The 20259-nt window shown below is 47.8% G+C and overlaps 2 protein-coding genes across 2 annotated transcripts; both read right to left on the bottom strand.

Moving 5' to 3' along the window:
• Positions 1–1013: 1013 nt before the first annotated feature.
• On the bottom strand, positions 1014–11814 carry LOC116951931 (cysteinyl leukotriene receptor 1-like). The gene is made up of 2 exons (XM_032970799.2): positions 11317–11814; positions 1014–6171 (listed from the first exon to the last, which is right to left on the bottom strand). Exon 2 carries the CDS (start codon positions 6118–6120, stop codon positions 4948–4950), a length of 1173 nt encoding a protein of 390 aa, XP_032826690.1. The 5' UTR covers positions 6121–6171; positions 11317–11814; the 3' UTR covers positions 1014–4947.
• A 110-nt stretch (positions 11815–11924) lies between these two features.
• On the bottom strand, positions 11925–17147 carry LOC116951986 (cysteinyl leukotriene receptor 1-like). Its single transcript, XM_076073999.1, has one exon. The coding sequence runs from the start codon at positions 16327–16329 to the stop codon at positions 15067–15069; it is 1263 nt and encodes a 420-aa protein (XP_075930114.1). The 5' UTR covers positions 16330–17147; the 3' UTR covers positions 11925–15066.
• Positions 17148–20259: the final 3112 nt, after the last annotated feature.

The following is a 20259-nucleotide window of genomic DNA, read 5'->3' as shown; positions in this document are numbered from 1 at the left end:
CCAGAAACAAGATATAGGAATAGGTTTTACCCTTTTAACTGGCACAAAAACTGACACCTTTATTCAAGGCATCATGTTTGCAAAAACCACAACACAAGCAGTCAGAATGCTGTTTGCAAAAACCACAACACAAGCAGTCAGAATGCAAACAAAAAAGACAACCCTGATAATATGCACTGTCCTTGAATTTGATTGGTCCACACCCGAGACAGCTTTTCTTAGAGCCTAGTCTCCATTGGTGTTGGACCAGAAGACGCCAAAAGGCGTACAACACTGTTCTGGTCCAACACCAATGGAGACTAGGCTCTAAGAAAAGCTGTCTCGGGTGTGGACCAATCAAATTCAAGGACAGTGCATATTATCAGGGTTGTCTTTTTTGTTTGCATTCTGACTGCTTGTGTTGTGGTTTTTGCAAACAGCATTCTGACTGCTTGTGTTGTGGTTTTTGCAAACATGATGCCTTGAATAAAGGTGTCAGTTTTTGTGCCAGTTAAAAGGGTAAAACCTATTCCTATATCTTGTTTCTGGCAAAGGAGGTCTCATAATGTAAATGCTCACCCCGAGCCCTCAATACTCTGATGGTGCGCTGTTTTTGAGTTGTACGCCTTTTGGCGTCTTCTGGTCCAACACCAATGGAGACTAGGCTCTAAGAAAAGCTGTCTCGGGTGTGGACCAATCAAATTCAAGGACAGTGCATATTATCAGAGTTGTCTTTTTTGTTTGCATTCTGACTGCTTGTGTTGTGGTTTTTGCAAACAGCATTCTGACTGCTTGTGTTGTGGTTTTTGCAAACATGATGCCTTGAATAAAGGTGTCAGTTTTTGTGCCAGTTAAAAGGGTAAAACCTATTCCTATATCTTGTTTCTGGCAAAGGAGGTCTCATAATGTAAAGTCTTATTAAATTAAGTAGAACGTATTCTTGGTTCGTTCGGTAAAGTCACGTAGAAGGGAAACAATAAAATAATAAAAATATAAAACAATAAAATTCCCACGACGTTTCGACTGATTGCTTGTGTTGCAGTCGAAACGTCGTGAGAATTTTGTTTTATATTTTTATTATTTTATTGTTTCCCTTCTACGTGACTTTACCAAAATAACCAAGAATATGAATCCCTGCAGTCACGAAAGCTTTAAATCAAAATTTAAGTAGAACGTGTTGTCTATATTTATGTAAAGTTGCGCATTTTGATGTGACGTCACATTTCTCAACCCCCCCCCCCTCGTCACACATCGTCACAAATGTCTGCCCCCCCCTAGGTGCGTGACGTCATTTATGGACGGCCCCTAAGATATTGGACAGACTTTATAGGCTTTGGCAAAAAAAAGATCAAATATTACCCCCGCCTCAATTTTCAGTCCCGAATTTACATTATTTTAGGTTTTTTTCTTTGTTTAGAAGTATAGCCTGGAATATCAATGTGCCAAATTTCAGTTTTATAGCCTTCTAATACAAGTAAAAATCCTATCAGTCAGTCACAACCGTTTATATGAGACCGGATTGGATATTATTAGATACTAGCTTTTTTCCCGTCCAAGGACGGGTGTATATTGCAGTAAATCTGAAATATTCAATAGAAAAATTGTTCAGCTCATGATTATTAATGAGTGGGGGGGGGGGGTTTGCACCATGTGGAGTGACGTCACCCGCTAATGGTTATTGGGGAGGAGTGCGGCATGTGGAGTGACGTCACCCCCTCAAGGTTATTGTGGAGGGGTGCGGCATGTAGAGTGACGTCACCCGCTCATGATTATTAAAGAGGGGAGGGGTGTGGAGTGCGCGACCTTTTTGAGCGTTCGTGTAAATTTCCACGCGTGCATGAATATTAATGAAGGGGGAGGGGGCTCTTTTGCAGTGACGTCACGTACGGATGTTGCAGTGTGCTACAGTAGATTTATTTTTTACCGTCACTTTCTGCCAAGAAACGTCATATCTGAAGCGACTTTGCGTAATAAATTATTTAATTCAGCTCGACCTTCTGCGTTAGTGTGAAAACCCACCCATCATTAATATTAATGAGAGGGGTGGGCTTCATGTGGAGTGACGTCTCGCGGGGGGGGGGGGCTCATGTGGGGTGACGTCCGCTGGGGGCCTTATGTGGAGTGACGTCACGCTGGGAGCCTCATGTGGAGTGCCGTCACGCGCGGGACACATTCTTGGCTCAGCAGTAATGTTCAATGTGCAAGTTTATTTATGGAAACATTTTAATTTGTGTGTTTACGTGTACACATCTTAATTTATTAAATCATGTGTTTACCTTGTCCCACCAATCTTGCCACTTAGGCGCTCCATGTACCGCCCGCTGCTCTTGAGGCCATTGACCCTCAATGTCTCATTTGCCTCCTTTCCCCTGCACCCTCTCTCTATACTTGGCTACCCACCCCTCACTTATATAACCCCCTGGTAATCGCAGCTCTTTTGCCTATTTCAGAAACTGTTTTTTTGCTGTCATTGTTCCCACCTGATGACGGACGCTTGTGTTGCATCCGAAACGTCGTGATTTATTGACATTTATTTGTTTTTTTTATTTTTCACCTACGTGACTTTACCGAAAGAACCAAAGAGGAACAACTGAATGAGCCATGTTCAGAAACTGACCCATGACCCGAGAGTATAAGTTAGTTAATCCTCTTGATCCCCGATGGGATACGAGGTCGCAATGAGTTTCCACTTCTTCCTGTCCTTGCCAACTTGTTTGAGCCTCGCCCCAAGAGAGGTTAATCGCTGCTACCAGCTCGTCCTTCACGGTATTGAATCTCTTCATTCCTCAGAGTATGAACGGTAAAGTCTTTTTTTTTCCCCCATCAGCATTTATTGAATAATTTCAAACAATAAAATAGTCACCACAAATATGCGGGACAAGCATCCCAGTCAATATGGAACGTTGGGCCAACATTGGTCCAATGGTTTCAACTCCGTGCCAGCCTTGGCGCAAGGTTGCATGTTTGCTGGGATTCACTTCAAGAAGGTAAAGCAGTAACCTGGTTTACGTCGAGGGTGCGTTCCTGAAAGGTGCAACAGCGAATATCGAAACGACGTAAATCAAGGCGATTTCTAGGGTAGGTGGAGGGGAAGGCTGAGAGGTGATAGAAACGTCGGACGATGCTGCCAATGATGTGTGGTTTGAGGCTATGCAAATCTGGTAGTGGTATTAATCAAGTTACGACATGTTTACGAAACGACATAAAAAGGAGACGACGTACATCCGGGGTTATTAATGTATTTCTTAACAAAACATCCATCGGAATATTAATTCGATTTTAGGGACTTTAGTATAGACAGTGATGCAAAAACAAATGCATTACCTCTGTTAATGACATAACTGACAATTATGTATGTGCACTAATGGCTTAAGGCAGCATGTTATAATGTATTAAATGTACAATATTTTCAATCAAAAGCAAGAAAAAAACTTTTGACAGGAACAGGATGGAATGCCTTTGGAAAACTCAAGAACGAAAAACAGTGTACCGACGTTCCCAGCGAAGAACATGTCCAGTAGTCGTATACGTACTGTATCAGCTATGACATGGATCACAACTATTTACACTGAAAAAATATATATTGTACTCTACTGTAAAAGTGTGTGATGAAACATTTTGAAATTATTGCTGAGAATATTTGAATTCACACATTATGGTAGAATGGAAATGCTTGAATTATCACCGTTCTAGAGCGCAGAACACCGATTGGCAATCGGCACAAAATGTGTAAAAGTTCCGCAACCGGCAGGCTTGTCATCGTTGTTGTCCGCACGAGAAAGAGAAGTGGAAAAGTTGTGGGTGGCTTAGCACCCACGCGGTTTCGCAAGGGAAACTGAATTGACACACGCAAAAGAGGACCTACAGTCTTATTGCAATCAAGAGGTTACCACAAATACTAGCGCAAAAGAGGCACGTAAGACAGAAGAGGGGAAGAACTTGGTCCAAATTGAATGACACAACGGACAGAACTGGGGCAATGCGATGGACGACAACGGCAGCAAAGGTGGCTGAAAACAGCGACAGAAGTGGATGGAATCCACATCAAACAGCACGCGCGAAAATGCACCTGATGATAACGACTGTAAAGGGCAGTGTTCTTCACTCATTTTCTGAGAGGGGGGGGGGGGTGGTGCACTTTCGCAGTTACAACATCAGGGTGAGGGCTGCCACACCGACTGCAAGCGGTGTGTTGTTGGGGGGACCGCACGTTAGGGGCCCCACTAAAGGCCACCAGGGGCCACCAGTGGGCCGTGGGCCTTGCAATGAAGAACATGGCTGGACTTTGTATGATGGCAACTTGCAATGGAGCACACTGGTATAGGCAGAATCACAAGACAGTATCATAATATTGAAAAACGTTCGCTGTATACATGGAACGTTGGACAAACGCTGGGCCATCGTTGGTTCAGCGGGTTCAACCACATGGCAAAGTTGGCCCAGCGTTGCATGTTTACTAGGTTGCTGTATTGCAGCCATTCGTATGCCATTTGCCATCATACAAAATCCAGCCATGGCCTAGCTATCGTCTGCATTTCAGTGTAATGCATGTTAAAGAGCCACCCGAGCATTGAGATTAGACGCACATAGCAACAGCGTGGGGAGGCCATAATCCAACAGTGCTTTGAAATATGACTGCACATTATTATTTTAGTTTCAGTGATGGTGAAGGAAAAGTTGATTGAGCAAGGTATTGCAGGAATGTAGACGCGACAGTGTTGAAATTACATGGTGGTTGGGAAAAATAGGGGCCAAGATGACTCAAAGGAGACAGCAGAGAAGGTACATGAACAAGGAGTGTTGTCAACCACATTTGTAAGCAGATACAATTGAGATATGGGCATATGGATCCCATGCGTATGGTGCTGTGAGACAAAACTAAAAGATTTTAGACACGAATGAACATTCTTCGGATTGGGCCCTCACGATTGTATCCTAATAATGCATCTTGCGTTGCAGGCAGTTCCTTCAAACATCCTCGGATGTCTTGATATCCATGGATTCTACGGTCACAAAATCCTGTGCAGAGACGTCTGGCATGGTTGCTGTAACATATTTTTGCGGCGGAGGCAGAATAACACTGTTGCAGAACTGGCTATTGAGATATACAGCAGGGTTGTGTTGCAAATGCTCGCGTTTGCTTTTTACTTGGAAGATGGGGACATACACCACGCGGCAGAGGAAACTACGAAAATGCTTGCTGCAGAAGAAGTAAATGACGGGATCGAAGCAGCCATTGGCCGTCGCCATGCAGACTGTCGCGACCACAGTCGGCTGCAAGGCTCTATACTTCTCACAGGCCACTGCGTCGGGAAGCTCGGCCTGCAGTCCAGCATACAAAGAGATGGAACGCACGACGTGATATGGCAGGAACAGAGCCACGAAGAGAAACACCACGGTAATGCTGAGGGCCCAGATCCTTCTCTGGGTCCTCCACATCCTTCGTTGGGCACCACCGGTTCCCCTGCCCTGCATCAAATGCTTGAGCAGCGCTGCGTAGCAGAAAACAATGACGACCAGCGGGACGACGAAGCCAATCGCGAAGGAAACGTTGTTCATGATCCCTCTGTTGGCGGTCTCTCTCGCGGGCTCTAAGCAGCGCACACGGCCGTCGGACTCGTAGGTGCCCGTGAGCACAATGGGAAGGCTGCACAGCGCAGTGAAGGCCCATATGGAGACGCACACCACCCTGGTCCATTTGCCATGGCCTCTCCACTGCTGCATGGGGCGCGCCACAGCCAGGTAGCGGTTGACGCTGATGGCCGTCAGAAAGAAGATGCTGCCGTAGAGGTTCACGTAGAAGGTGTAAATCGTGAGCCGACAAAGGGCGTCGCCGAACGGCCAGTCGCTATTCCGCGAATAGTAGACGATTTGGAGCGGCAGCGTGAGGATGTAGAGGAGGTCGGCGCAAGCCAGGTTGATGCAGTAGCTCCTGGAGGAGTTGTTTTTCTTGTAGTGGCGGGTGAACACGTAGAGGGCGAGCGAGTGTGCGGGCAGCCCCAAAACGGCGATGACGGTGTACACCGCCGTATAGACGTCGTGTTTGAAGGAGTCGTGCAGCTGGCACAGGCTGGGTGGCACGGAGCTAATCGGCTCGTAGTGAAGGGTGGGCGCAGTTGTGTCAGCGGTTTGCAGATCCATTTCACAACGCGGATGGATTTGGAGTCTCGTGTGGCGGCGGTCTTTGCAATTCTCTCAGTATGGAAAGAAAGAAAACGAACAGAAAACTATTACCAAAATTTTGGTCATTCATTGCATTATTCTTGCGCGATTTGAACGTCACGTTTATAATGCTTAAAGACATTCTATAATGCTGTCTGTTCTCCTATAATACGAGAGTTGCATTTCTGAAGAACACCGCGTTATAGAAAATTCCAACTAGTAATTAGTATATAATAACACGTGAGATTGATAGCATCCAGCAGCATCCCGCCTTGTTGTGATGCTACGCCGATGCAGCCGTATAACCGCTTATTCCTACTCGTGCGACGTAGTTCTGTTTAAGAGTGTGCTCCTAATCTCAGCTGGTTACCTGTATAAAAGACACCTGGGAGCCAGAGATGTTTCTGATTGAGAGGTGGTCAAATACTTATTTCCCTCATTAAAATGCAAATCAATTTATAACATTTTTGACGTGCTTTTTTCTGGCTTTTGTTGTTGTTATCCTGTCTCTCATTGTTCAAATAAACCTACCATTAAAATTATAGACTGATCATTTCTTTGTCAGTGGGCAAACGTACAAAATCAGCAGGGGATCAAATACTCTTTTCCCTCACTGTATATCCAAATCGCGTTCTGTAAACTATTAGAGAACAGACTGCATAAGAGTGGACTGCAACCGCATATCTTGCACCCTCAGAACTGCAATACAAAGAATACGTTACAATAAAATGCGGTATTTCCACGGTTTAAAACGCTGTTGAAACAAAACGGAAACCTCAAATGGGCACGCATGTGGAACGTAAGAACTTGCATTGGTGATGGTGCAATAGACCAGGCCAACACACTTACAACTGTTGTCATTAAACTACGGCTTAGAACGCGGGGACGCTTCTTCGGGAACTTAATTGAAGACGCTCCCAGCCTGTAAAGCGAAAACGTAGACATCATACCGAAACATCATCCTTCATAGCAACCCTTCACAGAAGCACCTCCGATTAGCACGGTTGGCTATGTACGATGCGAAAGAAGTTCTACATACATACGTACATACACAGATGCACGACGGTTTGGCTTGCTGATGAAGTGAGGTGTTGTTCGGCCTGACATGCCGTGCACATTCATTCAAAGGGTGCACTAGTGGCACATTGGTTTGCACCCTCCATTATGAGCCCAGGAGTAAGAGTATATAAGTAAATTTTTCCCATTTGAAACGGAATTTGTTTTCCCTTAGGAGCCAATACTAGGGACAGTAGGTTTCCCCTCGTAAAGTTTGTACCCCTTTAGTTTTTGTAACAAGAGTTGATGAGCAATGTATATATCCACGCATTTTGAAGACCACGTTCCAAAATTATTTGCGACACATTTGGTCCATTTGCATTCAGTGAAGTTTTACCTTCTCATTCATCTGTTTAGTCATCACTTTGTCCTAATTAACACAGCGTTTTGTTTACCCTAACCATAACCGGTATATTTTTTTCGATAGGGGCACACACATAGCGCTTCACCCAATATTCACCTACACCACAACCCGATCTTAATTCCCGCCCCTGGCTTAACATGAGTGGGGAGCAGAGGCGGCTTGTGACATTGCTACTAGATGGGGCTGTTGTGAGTGACCTCTGAAAATATTGTGTTCTAATGAAGAAAAACCTTGTCATGCATTTATAAACAATACGAAATAAAACAACAAAGCAAGCAAATGCTGTCCCCAATAACCCTCAAGGCCACACTCCACAATCCCTTTGACACTGCCTCCTAGAGCGTGTAGGCCATGACCTGCTCTATTTGCACTGTGCAACCTCCTCGCGTTGTGACATCGTCTCATTACAGCCATGGGTCACCGCCCAGAATGTGTCTCAAACGGCGTGGCTACAACGTGAAGCTGCTAATCGCAATGAATTAAGGGAAATCTCTCACTCGGACGCCTTCACAGCCGCCCCGATACCTCCCCGAGACACAAATAAGACTGTGGTGTTGCAGCGGTGTCTGATACGAACAACTTAAAAATGGTATCTTCATGACAAAACTGGAGAAAAGTACTTTTATTAGGCAAATAATTTATAATTCCCAGCTGCTTGTTGGGTCGGCGCCCCAACGCCAGAAACAAAATTCATTGAGAAATTAAGCCCCGAGTGTGATAAAACACATTCCTGCGGAGGGAGCTGGTAGGAACGTTGGGTTGCTCGGTCAATGGCCAGGGTCAACGGCGGCACCACGTGGTGTGTTCCGCAAATATCCTTAACTGTGAGGGCGGGCACAAGCCGGCGTGAGTAGGTTAAACGTTGAGTTTTATAAGGGAACCACGGGGTGACCAGCCCCTCCCCACCCAGCCCCACCCCTCCCACCCCCCATCCAGCCCCTCCCTCCCCACCCAGCCACTCCCCACCCAGCCACTCCCCACCCTCCCCACCCAGCCCCTCCCCACCCAGCCCCTCCCCACCCTCCCCTCTCCACCCAGCCCCACCCCTCCCATATTTGGATGCACCACGGACGGACACAATAATCCCCTGTGGGCTGGTGGTGTAACCAGGAGGTTCCTACCAGTAAAAACAAATCCCATGACTAACATGTCATGGGAGAGCCTTCATCTAGCAGTTGATTGACAAAGGGCTGTAAGTTATATTTTCAAACTACTACAATATATTATTGGTTCTTTCAGTAAAGTCACGTAGAAGGGAAAAAGGGGAAAAAAACAAAGCTTTAAATCGAAACTACTACAATTTCATACTCCGGTGGTCAAGCCAGACAACCGCGTCAGTAGTAGCAGAGTAGTGTATCGCTTTTATGTCTCCTTTGTATTTGTGGATCGGGCATTGCATCGCTCCATGCTGTATGGTCTGTTCTGGATGACCACAGTCGCACACTGGAGAGTTTTTAATTTTCCTTTTGCGTATCAGGTTTCCGCATCTTTCATGGTTTGTGCAGTGGATGCGGTTTAGGGTGGACTGTGAGCTTCGTACAACACCGATACATTGGGATTAAGCAGATGACTACACACATATAAGCTACACGTTGATGTTATTGCAATGTGAATTACTCTATCCCAATGTTGCAATACGTACGTTTTTAAAACAACGCATGAGGATTATACTATGTATTATCACAGTGGTTCAACTGTGTGCTTAAATGAAGTGTACCAAAAAAGCATCCACCCATTGCTCTGCGATACTTACATTTGTATTAGCTTCCTTATTGCAGACAATTTGGGTGTATTCTTTCAGGATGCGTGTATATCATTGTCGTATTTTGGTCAAATGCAAAAATCATTCACTGCCTTGAAATATTCTTTGGGTCTTTCGGTAAAATGTCACTCAATTCCTTCTTACGTAACCCCCTCCACTTCCCCAGAAATACAGAATAGCCTTTAAGATCGATTGATATTTTGTATTTAGTCTGTCAAATAATTTACAAACCAACCGATTGCAGTGCTGTAAGTGTGCTAAAGTCACTTCCTTACTCACCAAAGGCACTATGATCACACCAGTCCTCTATATAATGATTTTTACATCTCTCACATTGTCTCAACAAATCATTAATGACCTTACCAGTCCTTAGTTTGTGCTTACATCTGACATTGTGTCTCCATGGAGCGGTGGCGCAGTGGTTATCACACTGCTCTGTAAACCCGGTGACCTGAGATGAATTCCCGGTCACAGCTAACATCAGCGGCACGTGATATCTGAACTGGTCCTGGGCTCCGTCACCTTCCCCCGCCCGGCACTGACCAGCGTGGTGAAGTATGGTTAAATAGCCCATATGACTGAGAGGGCCTTCAGAGGCATTCATCCAGTAGTGGATTGACAAAGGTCTGTACGAACTGTAATATCCTTTCGGCACGTCTTTATGCATGTATGTTGAACTTCTTTCGCACCGTACGTAGCCAACCGTGGTAATCAAATGTGCAATTTCATCACGCACTGACTTGTAAATACCTCCACAGCATGAGGCTACCTGTTAATACTTTGCTTTATAGTTTGATGCGACGCGAGTTGAACGCTGTATTTGTCCACATGAGTGTGGAACACTGCGTTGCTATAATCATGCCGTAGCGTGCAATGCTTCAGCAGAACGCTCACGCACAAGTGCAGCCCTTTCGTCGAAGCACTGCTGGGTGATAAAGCCCCCAACAACGTACATCATGGACAGGTATATGACCGCACTTCAGAGCACAGGTTAGTGTGGATTTGCACTGCCCTCTGTTACCCACAACGTAGCCTCGCAGCAGCAGCAGCCTATAGCAACCTGTTGCGCACAGTGGTCACCTATGTAAGCACTATCCAGACTCACAACCTTGCCTAGATTCTGAGAGCGAATGAGATCTGTCACATCATGGGGGATTTATTGGTAGGGTCAGGGTTAGGCGTGTGCAGTAGTATGCTGGATGTAATTTACTATTCGAACTCCACCGTAGGCTATATTCAGCTCCAGGATTGGATATCATCAGGGTTGCCGATTCCTTATCATGGGAAATTGCCAAACGAACCTCAAAGAGTTACGAGACCAGAGGTCGGCAACCTTCTGCTCCAGAGCCGCATGTGGCTCTTTAAGCACTGCTTCGTCACATTATTTATTAAGGACCACCGTCTCGTATTCTCCACATGCATTGATATATTGATTTTTTTTTGCTACAAAGATAGACCTTGTACAGCCATCAAAAACCATCATCAGACAATGTACCGAGTATGACTGTGTGAACCGATACAGGTTCCTCAATACACACATGGAATCGCTTCTAAATACACGCTTGGCATCCTGTCCTCAGCTCGGCTGCACCTCCGATAAGCACGGTTGGCTACGTACGGTGGAAAGAAGTTCAACATACGTACATCTTGAAAGCCTGCGGAGGCGTTGACAGTATTTTGTCGCTGAAACCCCCTCCCAAATTTTTGTTTCTATATATCTAGCGCAGGGGTCTGCAACCATAAATAACAAAAATAACAAGAGACATTTTTTTTTACAAATTCGCAACACCCCCCCCCCCCCAAGAGCGGCATGCGGCTTCAGAGTTGCAGGTTGCCAGCCCCTGGGCTAGCGCGACGAAACGCGAGATTGGCCACAACCCGGCAGCGTGGTGCATCTTACTGTTGGTGTGAAGCGGAGAGCCCTATCGTCATGAATCAGCCCAGCAAAGTCGATCGTTTATTCTATGCACAGCACAATGAGAGCAGTGCTTACCTTGGTCTCTCACGGGAAAATCATTCTTCGCAGCCTGTAGGTAAGAGGTTAATTGTGAATTTGTTTCTCAGACAGATCAAAAAGCAACTCTTGCTCAGCTCAGCGCGAAGTGAAAGTGGAAAATTCGTCGTTTCTGCATTTTCCACCCAGATCGACCTCCACACGTTTCCTTCCCACTATTAATCAGTCCCAAGTATGCGTGGCACCATGTCCTTTTTGGCTTAACGCAAGCGGTTCGTTTGCAACGTCCACTAGTTTTTATTTATATTATGGTATTATTTAAAAATCCCAAATGACATTCCGAATCTGTCACCATGAAGGCCGTCTTCTTCGTCGTGTTATGAGAAAAAAAGCCAATCTCCTTACAACACTCCCACAACGAGAAGCACAGCATACGGTGCGAAAGAAGTTCAACGTCATACATACATACATAGCAAATCCTCAAGACACGGTGGCCTACACAGTCTGCATATCATGGGCTTTGGTGCAACGAATGAATTGCCCACCCCCCCCAACTCAACCCCGTACAATTTCTCCCCTCTTCGTAGCACGGGGCCAGGCCCCCGCATCCCATGCCCCCCCCACCCCCCCAGTGCAGTTACACCGCCTGCACACTCGACACTTAACTCCGCTGTCAAGATACAGCTCAGTACTTCAATCGGCTTTTTGTATTTAGCGTTGGGACAATAAACCCTTGCACCCTTATAAGGAGCAATTCTCACACGTCATGCTAAAACCAATGGTTTTTAGTTAGTCCTCTGGACAAACAAAAGCCGAATGAGGTTAAAAGTTAAATGCGCATTGGAAGAGAAAGAAATAGGAACACGTGGATTAGAGAACACACACCCAGGTTAAATACTTAATTCAAACTTAACAAAATAAAGTGGGCTCCTGCAGGACACATTCCCAGAAGGGATGCTAGCCGACAGACGAGACTGCTGATGGAATGGCAACCGAGGAACGGTATACGACCACCAAGGAGACGGAGCGATGAAATCGGCTCATCTGCCGGTGCCACGTGGATCGGTTCATCGCAGAACAACTGAGAGGTGGCAACGGCTTTGGTAAGCTTTCATCCAGCAGGGGATTGATCATGGCCTATAATGATAATGGTGACCGGTCTAAGCTCATAAATTATTTTCAATCTAGATTGAAAACTAATTTCTTTAGAATTGCGTTTCGTGTTTAGTTTGTTGTCCTTCCCCCGCACCTCCGGTTGGCTACGTATGGTGCGAAAAAGTTCAACATACATACAATACATAGTACGATTCGCTACACTTGAGAAGCCAATTGAATCACAGGTCTGAATCGTGGATTCAAACCCAGGCACTCAATGATATCAGCACTGTGCTCTGGCACAAACATTAAACATGCGAATCATCCTAGCCCCTACACACGGACTGCTAGACCACAAGACTGTTACTTTATTCCGAGACTTCACTTCTACATTCCTGTGGTGTCTCCCGCAACAAACCTTTCCCTTCACCAGTATTCAAGCTAAAATAATCATTTACGGTCCTGCGTCAATCCACAGACCATAATTCGGCACGCTGGTCAGCGTGAGTTGGTGAAGGGCTGAGGGGGCCCAGGACCAGTTCAGATTTCACTCGCCACTGATGTACTACCCTTTGCCGGGAATGGAATGCAAAGTTGCCGGGTTCGTAAGCCGCATTGCGATGACCACTGTGCCACTGCTCCCACCCTCCATTCAAACTTGCGCATTATAAACACGAGCGTTATTCGCTGGCTACGCGGAGAATCGACGCCCCCTTTGATTACCACCGTGAGAGTATACAATATAAGAATATTAAAATACATGTGTGCGTGATACGTCATTTAATGTGCGGACTCGTGTTGATGGGCAACGTTGCTGGACACAGCGAATCTCGAATTCCTCCATCTTTCCTTGGCGTCATCGTCCAGTGCTCTCACGTAACACACAATAAGATGTAATTACATTCCGGCGCCATGGGAGACACTAACTTAAAACAAAAATGTATATATGTAAATGTAGATTTTTTTGTTGCACTTTTATTTCATCCCGATTGCGCTATTGGTATCGTGCCATAAGACGACATGAACCGTTCGGATCTGTAGCACAACCAGCGCAACCCGTGGTGTTGGAGAACGGCCCATGGGTGCGGATATCTCAGAACTACTTCTGAGATTCCTTTAAATGACCTGGTCCACACAGTGCACACTCGCGGCGAGAGACTGGACTCCTAAGAGTTGCGCGATAACAAGTTAACAAGTGTTCGGACTTACGTACAGTCGAGAGCGGTGCTTTCCCACATGCTCTGCAATGAGGGGTAATGCCTGTTGCGTGACAGTGAAATATTATTGGCAAGATGTTAACTACTTTGTCTGGTATACAGGAGGTCGTGGGTTCGATCCCGACGCCTAAAAATTAGAGTTTGCATGTTCTCCCCGTGGTCGTGTGGATTATTCTCCGGGTCCTCCGGTTTTTCCCTCCACATTTATAAACAAGCATTTAGAGTATTTGGCCACTGTCCATTTCCACACGATAAGCCACCTCGTTGGCCTATTATTTGTGGCCAGGTCGCTTCTGAAACAGAGCTACATAGCTCAGTGGGCTATTTTATCTGGTAAAATAAAAAAGTTTAGTTTAGTTTCAGTTTAGATATTCTTGGAGCTGGAATAGAGCCAAATTACTCGCAGACCGGGCTGACACTGTCAACTAACCACACTTCAGAACCCGGCTTAATCACAAGCAGCTGCCTGGATCCGAAATCCAGGATCTCAGCGGTGTCAGCCCGTCACACTGACCTGAGCCACCTGGCCACCTCGGAAGACACTTGATAGTGCTATTTAATTTATTATTAGGATAATTAGCGTTCATCAAGCACCTTTCACAACGTCTCCAGGCGTCGGGCAGGAAAAAGACAATGATAGTAAAGGAACTTGGTGGCGAAACAAGACCCGGGGAGTAACAGTGCCGGTTAGAGGAAAGCTGTTTTTAAAAATGTCTTCTTAGTGAGGGATTTAAAGACATCGACGCTGTCTAAGATCCAGATCACCAACGGTAGGAAGCTCCACAATTGGGTGGCCACCAAGAGGGTTTTCCATATCCTGGGCAGAGGGGGGGGGTGCTGGGGGGCACCAAAGTAAAATCCCGATCACCCCAAGAATGCAGCTGTGATCGATGTGTACATTAAAGGGCACCACCTTGAAGGGGAATTGATAATTGTTGACCCCACGTGTCACGTGTGCCTTGTCTCGACAGACACCCAGTAGTGTTTACATTCCGAAACAGGGCATTACAGTTATGGGTTTTTCACCGGACGGTATATTTTGGCATTCGTTACTTGCAACATTTTTCCAGCTGAGTGGATCCGCGACAACGATGCATAACAGGTGTTATAGGCTGTTCAGCCACATGGTGGGAAGTACAGAAAGATCCGTTGTGCTGTACTCCTGCACTGCCCTGCCTAATGCTCCTCACTTTGACCAACCCGCAATGAGCGGCGTGCCAAAGTGTGCTGAAATCAACCCACACGGGCGTGCATGGCTTCCGGAGGCCCTCATCCAGCAGTGGATTGACAACAAGGTGACGGGGATCCTCACTGACTGTACGCGTACATTCACATAGGCATAGGAGGATAGGAATGTTCCATTGGAGGCACTTTGGAAAGTTGTTGAACTTGTCTCGGTAACAATGGTTTGTTTGGTCTATCGGTACACAATTACTTAGGCGGGGGGGGGGGGGGGGCTCACTGTCTGCAGACAGCATCATTTTGTCTGCCAGTCCTCAAGCACATCCAAGGAGACCTCCTCGACGTCCCTCGGCCTCGTGGTTGCAGGCTCCTGCACGGACGCCTCGGTCTCCGTATCTTCGACGGGGGCCTTCGCGGAGGTGTCCGTCGAGACAGCGGCAAACATCCGTCGCGGCGGCGGGCGCCTGTCGAGGCAATGCGCTGCCTGGCGCTGCGAGGCCTGGCGCCGCCGCTGCCTCCACCGCCATGGGAAGGGGTCAGGCATCAGGCGGAAGAGGAAGCTGCGGAAGTGCTTGCTGCAGAAGAAGTAGACGACGGGGTCGAAGCAGCCATTGGCGGTCGCCATGCACACCGTGGCCACCACGAACGGCTTCAGCTCGGCGATCTGCTCGCAAGCGACCCGGCTGCCCCGCGACGCCCGCAGCTCGGCGAACAGGTAGGTGGTGCGCACGATGTGGTACGGCAGGAAGAGCACCAGGAAGAGCAGGACGACCGTGAGGCTGAGGGCCCACACCCTGCGGCTGGACCTCCATGCGCCTGCTCGGGCGCCGCCGCGCACCGCCGGCCTCGCGGCGAGCACGCGGACGACGGTGACGTAGCAGAAGACGATGACGGCGAAGGGCGCGACGAAGCCGACCAGCGTCGCCGCCGAGCCTATGACGAACTTGTGGACGGCACCGCTCTCATGGTCCCAGCAGCGCACGCGGCCGCCCTCCTCCGCGTGGGTGCCCGTGATCATGACAGGGAGGCTGCACAGCGCCGTGAAGGCCCATATGGCCACGCACGTCCGCTTGGCCCGCCCGCCTCGGCCGCCCCAGTGCTGCACGGGCCGCGCCACCGACATGTAGCGGCTGACGCTGATGGCCGTCAGGAAAAAGATGCTGCAGTGGACGTTGACGCAGAAGGTGTAGACGCTCAGGCGGCAGAGCGCGTCGCCGAAGGGCCAGTCGCCGTCGCGCAGGTAGTACGCGATCTGCAGCGGCAACGTTAGGATGTAGAGCAGGTCGGAGCACGCCAGGTTGGTGCAGTAGCGCACAGCGGCGCCCCTGCTCCGGATGCGGCGAGTGAACGCGTAGAGGGCGACGGTGTTGCCCGGCAGGCCGAGCGCCACGATGAGGCTGTAGAGCGCCGCGTAGACGGGGTAGGTGTACGAGTCGTCGGTGCGGCACCGCGAGCGGTTGAGCAGCGATGGTGGTGGCGTCGTCGTGGTTCCGTTGAGGTCGACAGCGGTGGCCCCGCCAGATGAAGGTTCCATCGCTTGCAGAAGGTGCTGGCGCATCGACAGCCGGTTTCACCGTCCCCCCACCACCCAACCACAGGTGTTGCGGTTCTGCTCGCGAGGGCGTCTGGGAGTGGCATGAACATTTATTATTTATGGATTTTCAGAATGTAAAAGTTGGATTTATATAGCGTCTGAATGCAAGCAGCCTGTCGTAAAAATCTAAATTGTAACCAAAATATACCGGTAAATATTAGTTGGAGCATGGTGGTAAGTGTACTGCGCTTTGTGGCCTGAGAGCGAATTCTGACCACGGCTAACATCAGTGGCGAGTGATGTTTGAGTTTAGGACTAACGTGCCCACCGCTCTGAGCAACCCATACTGACCACATGGTGTAGTCAGGTGCAGTCAACACAAGCACCGAGATTGACATAGCATGGGGGAGGCCTTCATCTAGCAGTGGATTGAAAAACGGCTTTAGATTATAATTAACAAAGAATTATATAATAATATTATACACTAATATTTTAATACAATTAATGTCTTATTGTAGTATATACTGCCACTGTTAACGATCAAATGGAGTGTTAGTGTGGTGGCTCACAGCTGCAACCAAGCACTTTTGTGACACCAGTCGGTGAGTTTCGCAAAAACTCCCAAACCCGTTTGGGCTATGCCGTGGCCTGGAAATGGCAGTACAGCAAATAGGTTGAGCACCCATCCCCGTGGACCTTCTGGGTTGATGTCCTCTCGAATGCAGCGAGGTTTTCTCTGGCTCCGCTCTGCTTTAAACCCACACCAAAATCACTCGTGACACAATGTCCGGGCGCAAAGCCCGCTTGAAAAATTCACGAGCCTCACCGAGGCTTTTCCGAATCGTTAAGCCACAGAATTATAATTAACACGTAGGCTTTCGCGACCAATATTCATACTCTTTGGTTCTTTCGGTAAAGTCACGTAGGTATCAAATAAAATAAATACAGTTTTTTTTTTACCACGACGTTGCGGGCGCAACACAAGCGTCCGTCATCAGGTGGGAGAACCACAGCAAGCAGCAACTGGGTTAGATCGCGTAAATATAAAGTGTCATAACCCTCCACCACCCGACACAACCAATTAGTAAGGGATTTGTCAGTAAACAAAAGGCCAATTAGTGACTACTTCAGCCCACCGGTGTGTTGGAGCGTAAATTGTGAATGTTGTGGATTTACTCTCCAACACACCGGTGGGCTGAAGTAGTAACTAATTGGCGTTTTGTTTACATGACAAATTCTTTACTAATTGGCTGTGTCGGGTGGTGGAGGGTTACGACACATTTATACTTACACAATCTAACCCAAAAACCTTTATTATGAATAATTACAATCATTGTTGTTTCCCTAAACAGCCTAAAAAGGAAAGTGTGGTGGTATATGCAAGCAAACCAGTGTGCCAAGGTGTAGTTAGTGAATCAATGACACATTAGCAACGTTTATAAGATATATCTTAACAACACAATACACAACCATACTTTTTCTTGTCACGAAAACATATTTAATAGAATTGCTCCATTACCACTTTCTACAAGTTTTTTTTTTTACGCAAAATTATCAGCTTATTTTTTCTATGGTTTAAGTTTAATAAACAAAATCTAATGTAATGTACTTACCCTGGGCGTTTTACCTTGACGAAGAGATCGAAGGAGGATGAAAGTTTGGCACTCTCTGAACCCCAACGACCTTTTCTGCCACGTCCGGCTCGAGCTTTCCAATAGAGAGATTTGTTTAATCGCTGCCAAGTGGCCCTGCGCAACGCAACCTACGCAGGGTGTACGTGGAAACAACTGGGAGATTCGGGACAGCCGACACAAAGCAAACAGCAGTGATGTAAACCTTCACCTGACCTACGGCAAACTCACGACCCCCAACTCCGGAGTTGAGACAGCCGACACAAAGCAACAGCAGTGATGTAAACCTTCACCTGACCTACGGCAACCTCACGACCCCCAACTCCGGAGTTGAGACAGCCGACACAAAGCAACAGCAGTGATGTAAACCTTCACCTGACCTACAGCAAACCCTCAGGAACAACTCCAAACGACCGAGGGTCTAGAAAGCCAGAGAAGGAGCCGTCTGCCTACCCCTGCCTGGCTGGCTGGCCTGGCTAGCGAGCTCGCTAGCTCCTCTCGCTCCACAGCACGCAATCGCCTTCTAAACGGTGTCATTTGGCTTTAGGTTTTAAAAGTGGTTGGGCAGGGGAGGGGGGTAGCGGGGAGAGAGGAGGGGGGGGGGCAGAGCAATGTTCCACTGCTCTCACAATAAATCATTCGGCGTCGTACGTCTGCGACGTGAAGATTTTTCTTCTTTTCTCCATCTCGCATCTGATTTTTTTTGAGGCTGGGATGGGGCTGCTGGAAAGGTGTCCGGGATGTCCGGCGCACGTCACGCGACGCCGCTCGCCATAAACACCTCGGGCTGCATCACAATTGTCAACGGCGCACTCTGCGTGCCCATAAACATTTATTTCTTCATCGTCCGATCAGCATAAACCTCGAATTATTTATAAGCTCCGGGCAAAAAAAATGCTGCTCCCTGAAGTGTGTTTAGCTTTGTTTTTTTAAAGCGCCAGGACATATAAGGGTTTGTATGTATAAAAGAGGCTATTGGGTTTTACAGTGTGCAACGCTAAAAGTTTAGTTTGACAGAATGTTCACGGTTGGGATAAATCGGGACCCGCTCGCGAGCACTGGGTAAGCTGCATACCCAGCCACGATAATTTATTTCACTTTACATTGCTGTTGTTTCCAAAAAAACACGACTAAGAAACTTAAAAAGACAAAGGGCCCTCTCTCGACAAGTATTCACGTGAATTGTCTGCAGATTAAGATGAATTTAGTCTCCACAATGTGTTATTTATAAACTCCTGGCAAATCGTCAGCGGCATGTTGGACCGAGATGGACGGTTTGCAACAAGTTGGTTGCCGACCTACCGGTGTGTGTGTGTGGCTGTGTGTTTGTGTGTGTGGCTGTGTGTTTGTGTGTAACATCTATTTTGAACACGTAGTTCGTGAAGCCTTCAATAGCTGTACCGGGGGAATCTCCATATGGTACAGATATATTGGGAGGCTGATCGATGCCTGGGTGCGGTCAAGGGATGGCTCCCTATTGCTCAACCACGTTATGTATGCTGATGATTTGGTAATAGCTGCTCATTCAGAGGAGTTGGAGACGCTGCTGCTGAGACTGGAGCGTGCCACTAAGAGGTGGGGCCTTACCATCAGCCCCACCAAAACTAAGCACCTGCCTTGGTATTTTGTACCATCGGACACTCCACCCCCACAACTCCCAATCGGTGATGGGGCAGTTGTGGAGCGAGTGGAGAGTTTCCCATACCTGGGCAGTGTGCTTATGACCGGCTCCAGTTTAAGAGCAGAGGTCTCACTCCGAATCAGTCGAGCGGCAATATCTTTTCATCGGTTGCGTAACGCTGTGTGGAAGCTACCTGGTCTGTCGCTCCGCACAAAGCTTCAGGTCTTCTCGGCCACGGTCATTCCCTCCCTTCTCTACGCTTGTGAAACGTGGACCCCCCTAATAAAACATCTTCGCCGGTTAGAAACATTTAGGCTGGCCTGCCTACGATCCATCCTGGGTTTAACCAGACTGGATTGTGTGAGGAGCTCACAAATCCTTGAAAGATCTGGGCAAAGTCCCATCGGTGAGCTCCTCCGGCGGGCAAGGCTGCGATGGTTGGGTCATGTAGCCTGCATGCCCAGCCACCGCATGCTGAAACAGCTTTTGTTCGGCCGGATCGAGGGGGCTAAACGGGCGCAGCACGGGCTAGAGAAGAGATGGAGTGATGTGGTACAGGAGGACGTGGAGCTGAGTGGACTTGCCGATGACTGGTACCAGCGGTGTCAAGATCGGCCTCTGTGGAGGAGGCTCGTGAAGGACGTTACTGGGCAGTTGGAGGTAGTCGCCCTCCAACAATAACGGAGGGCGGAGGAGCGACGC

Source organism: Petromyzon marinus, chromosome 44 (genome assembly GCF_048934315.1).
Source record: "Petromyzon marinus isolate PM22_M1 ecotype Great Lakes invasive population chromosome 44, UKy_Petmar_22M1.pri1.0, whole genome shotgun sequence".
Lineage (NCBI taxonomy): Eukaryota > Metazoa > Chordata > Hyperoartia > Petromyzontiformes > Petromyzontidae > Petromyzon > Petromyzon marinus.
This window is presented reverse-complemented; position numbering and strand designations above follow the sequence as displayed.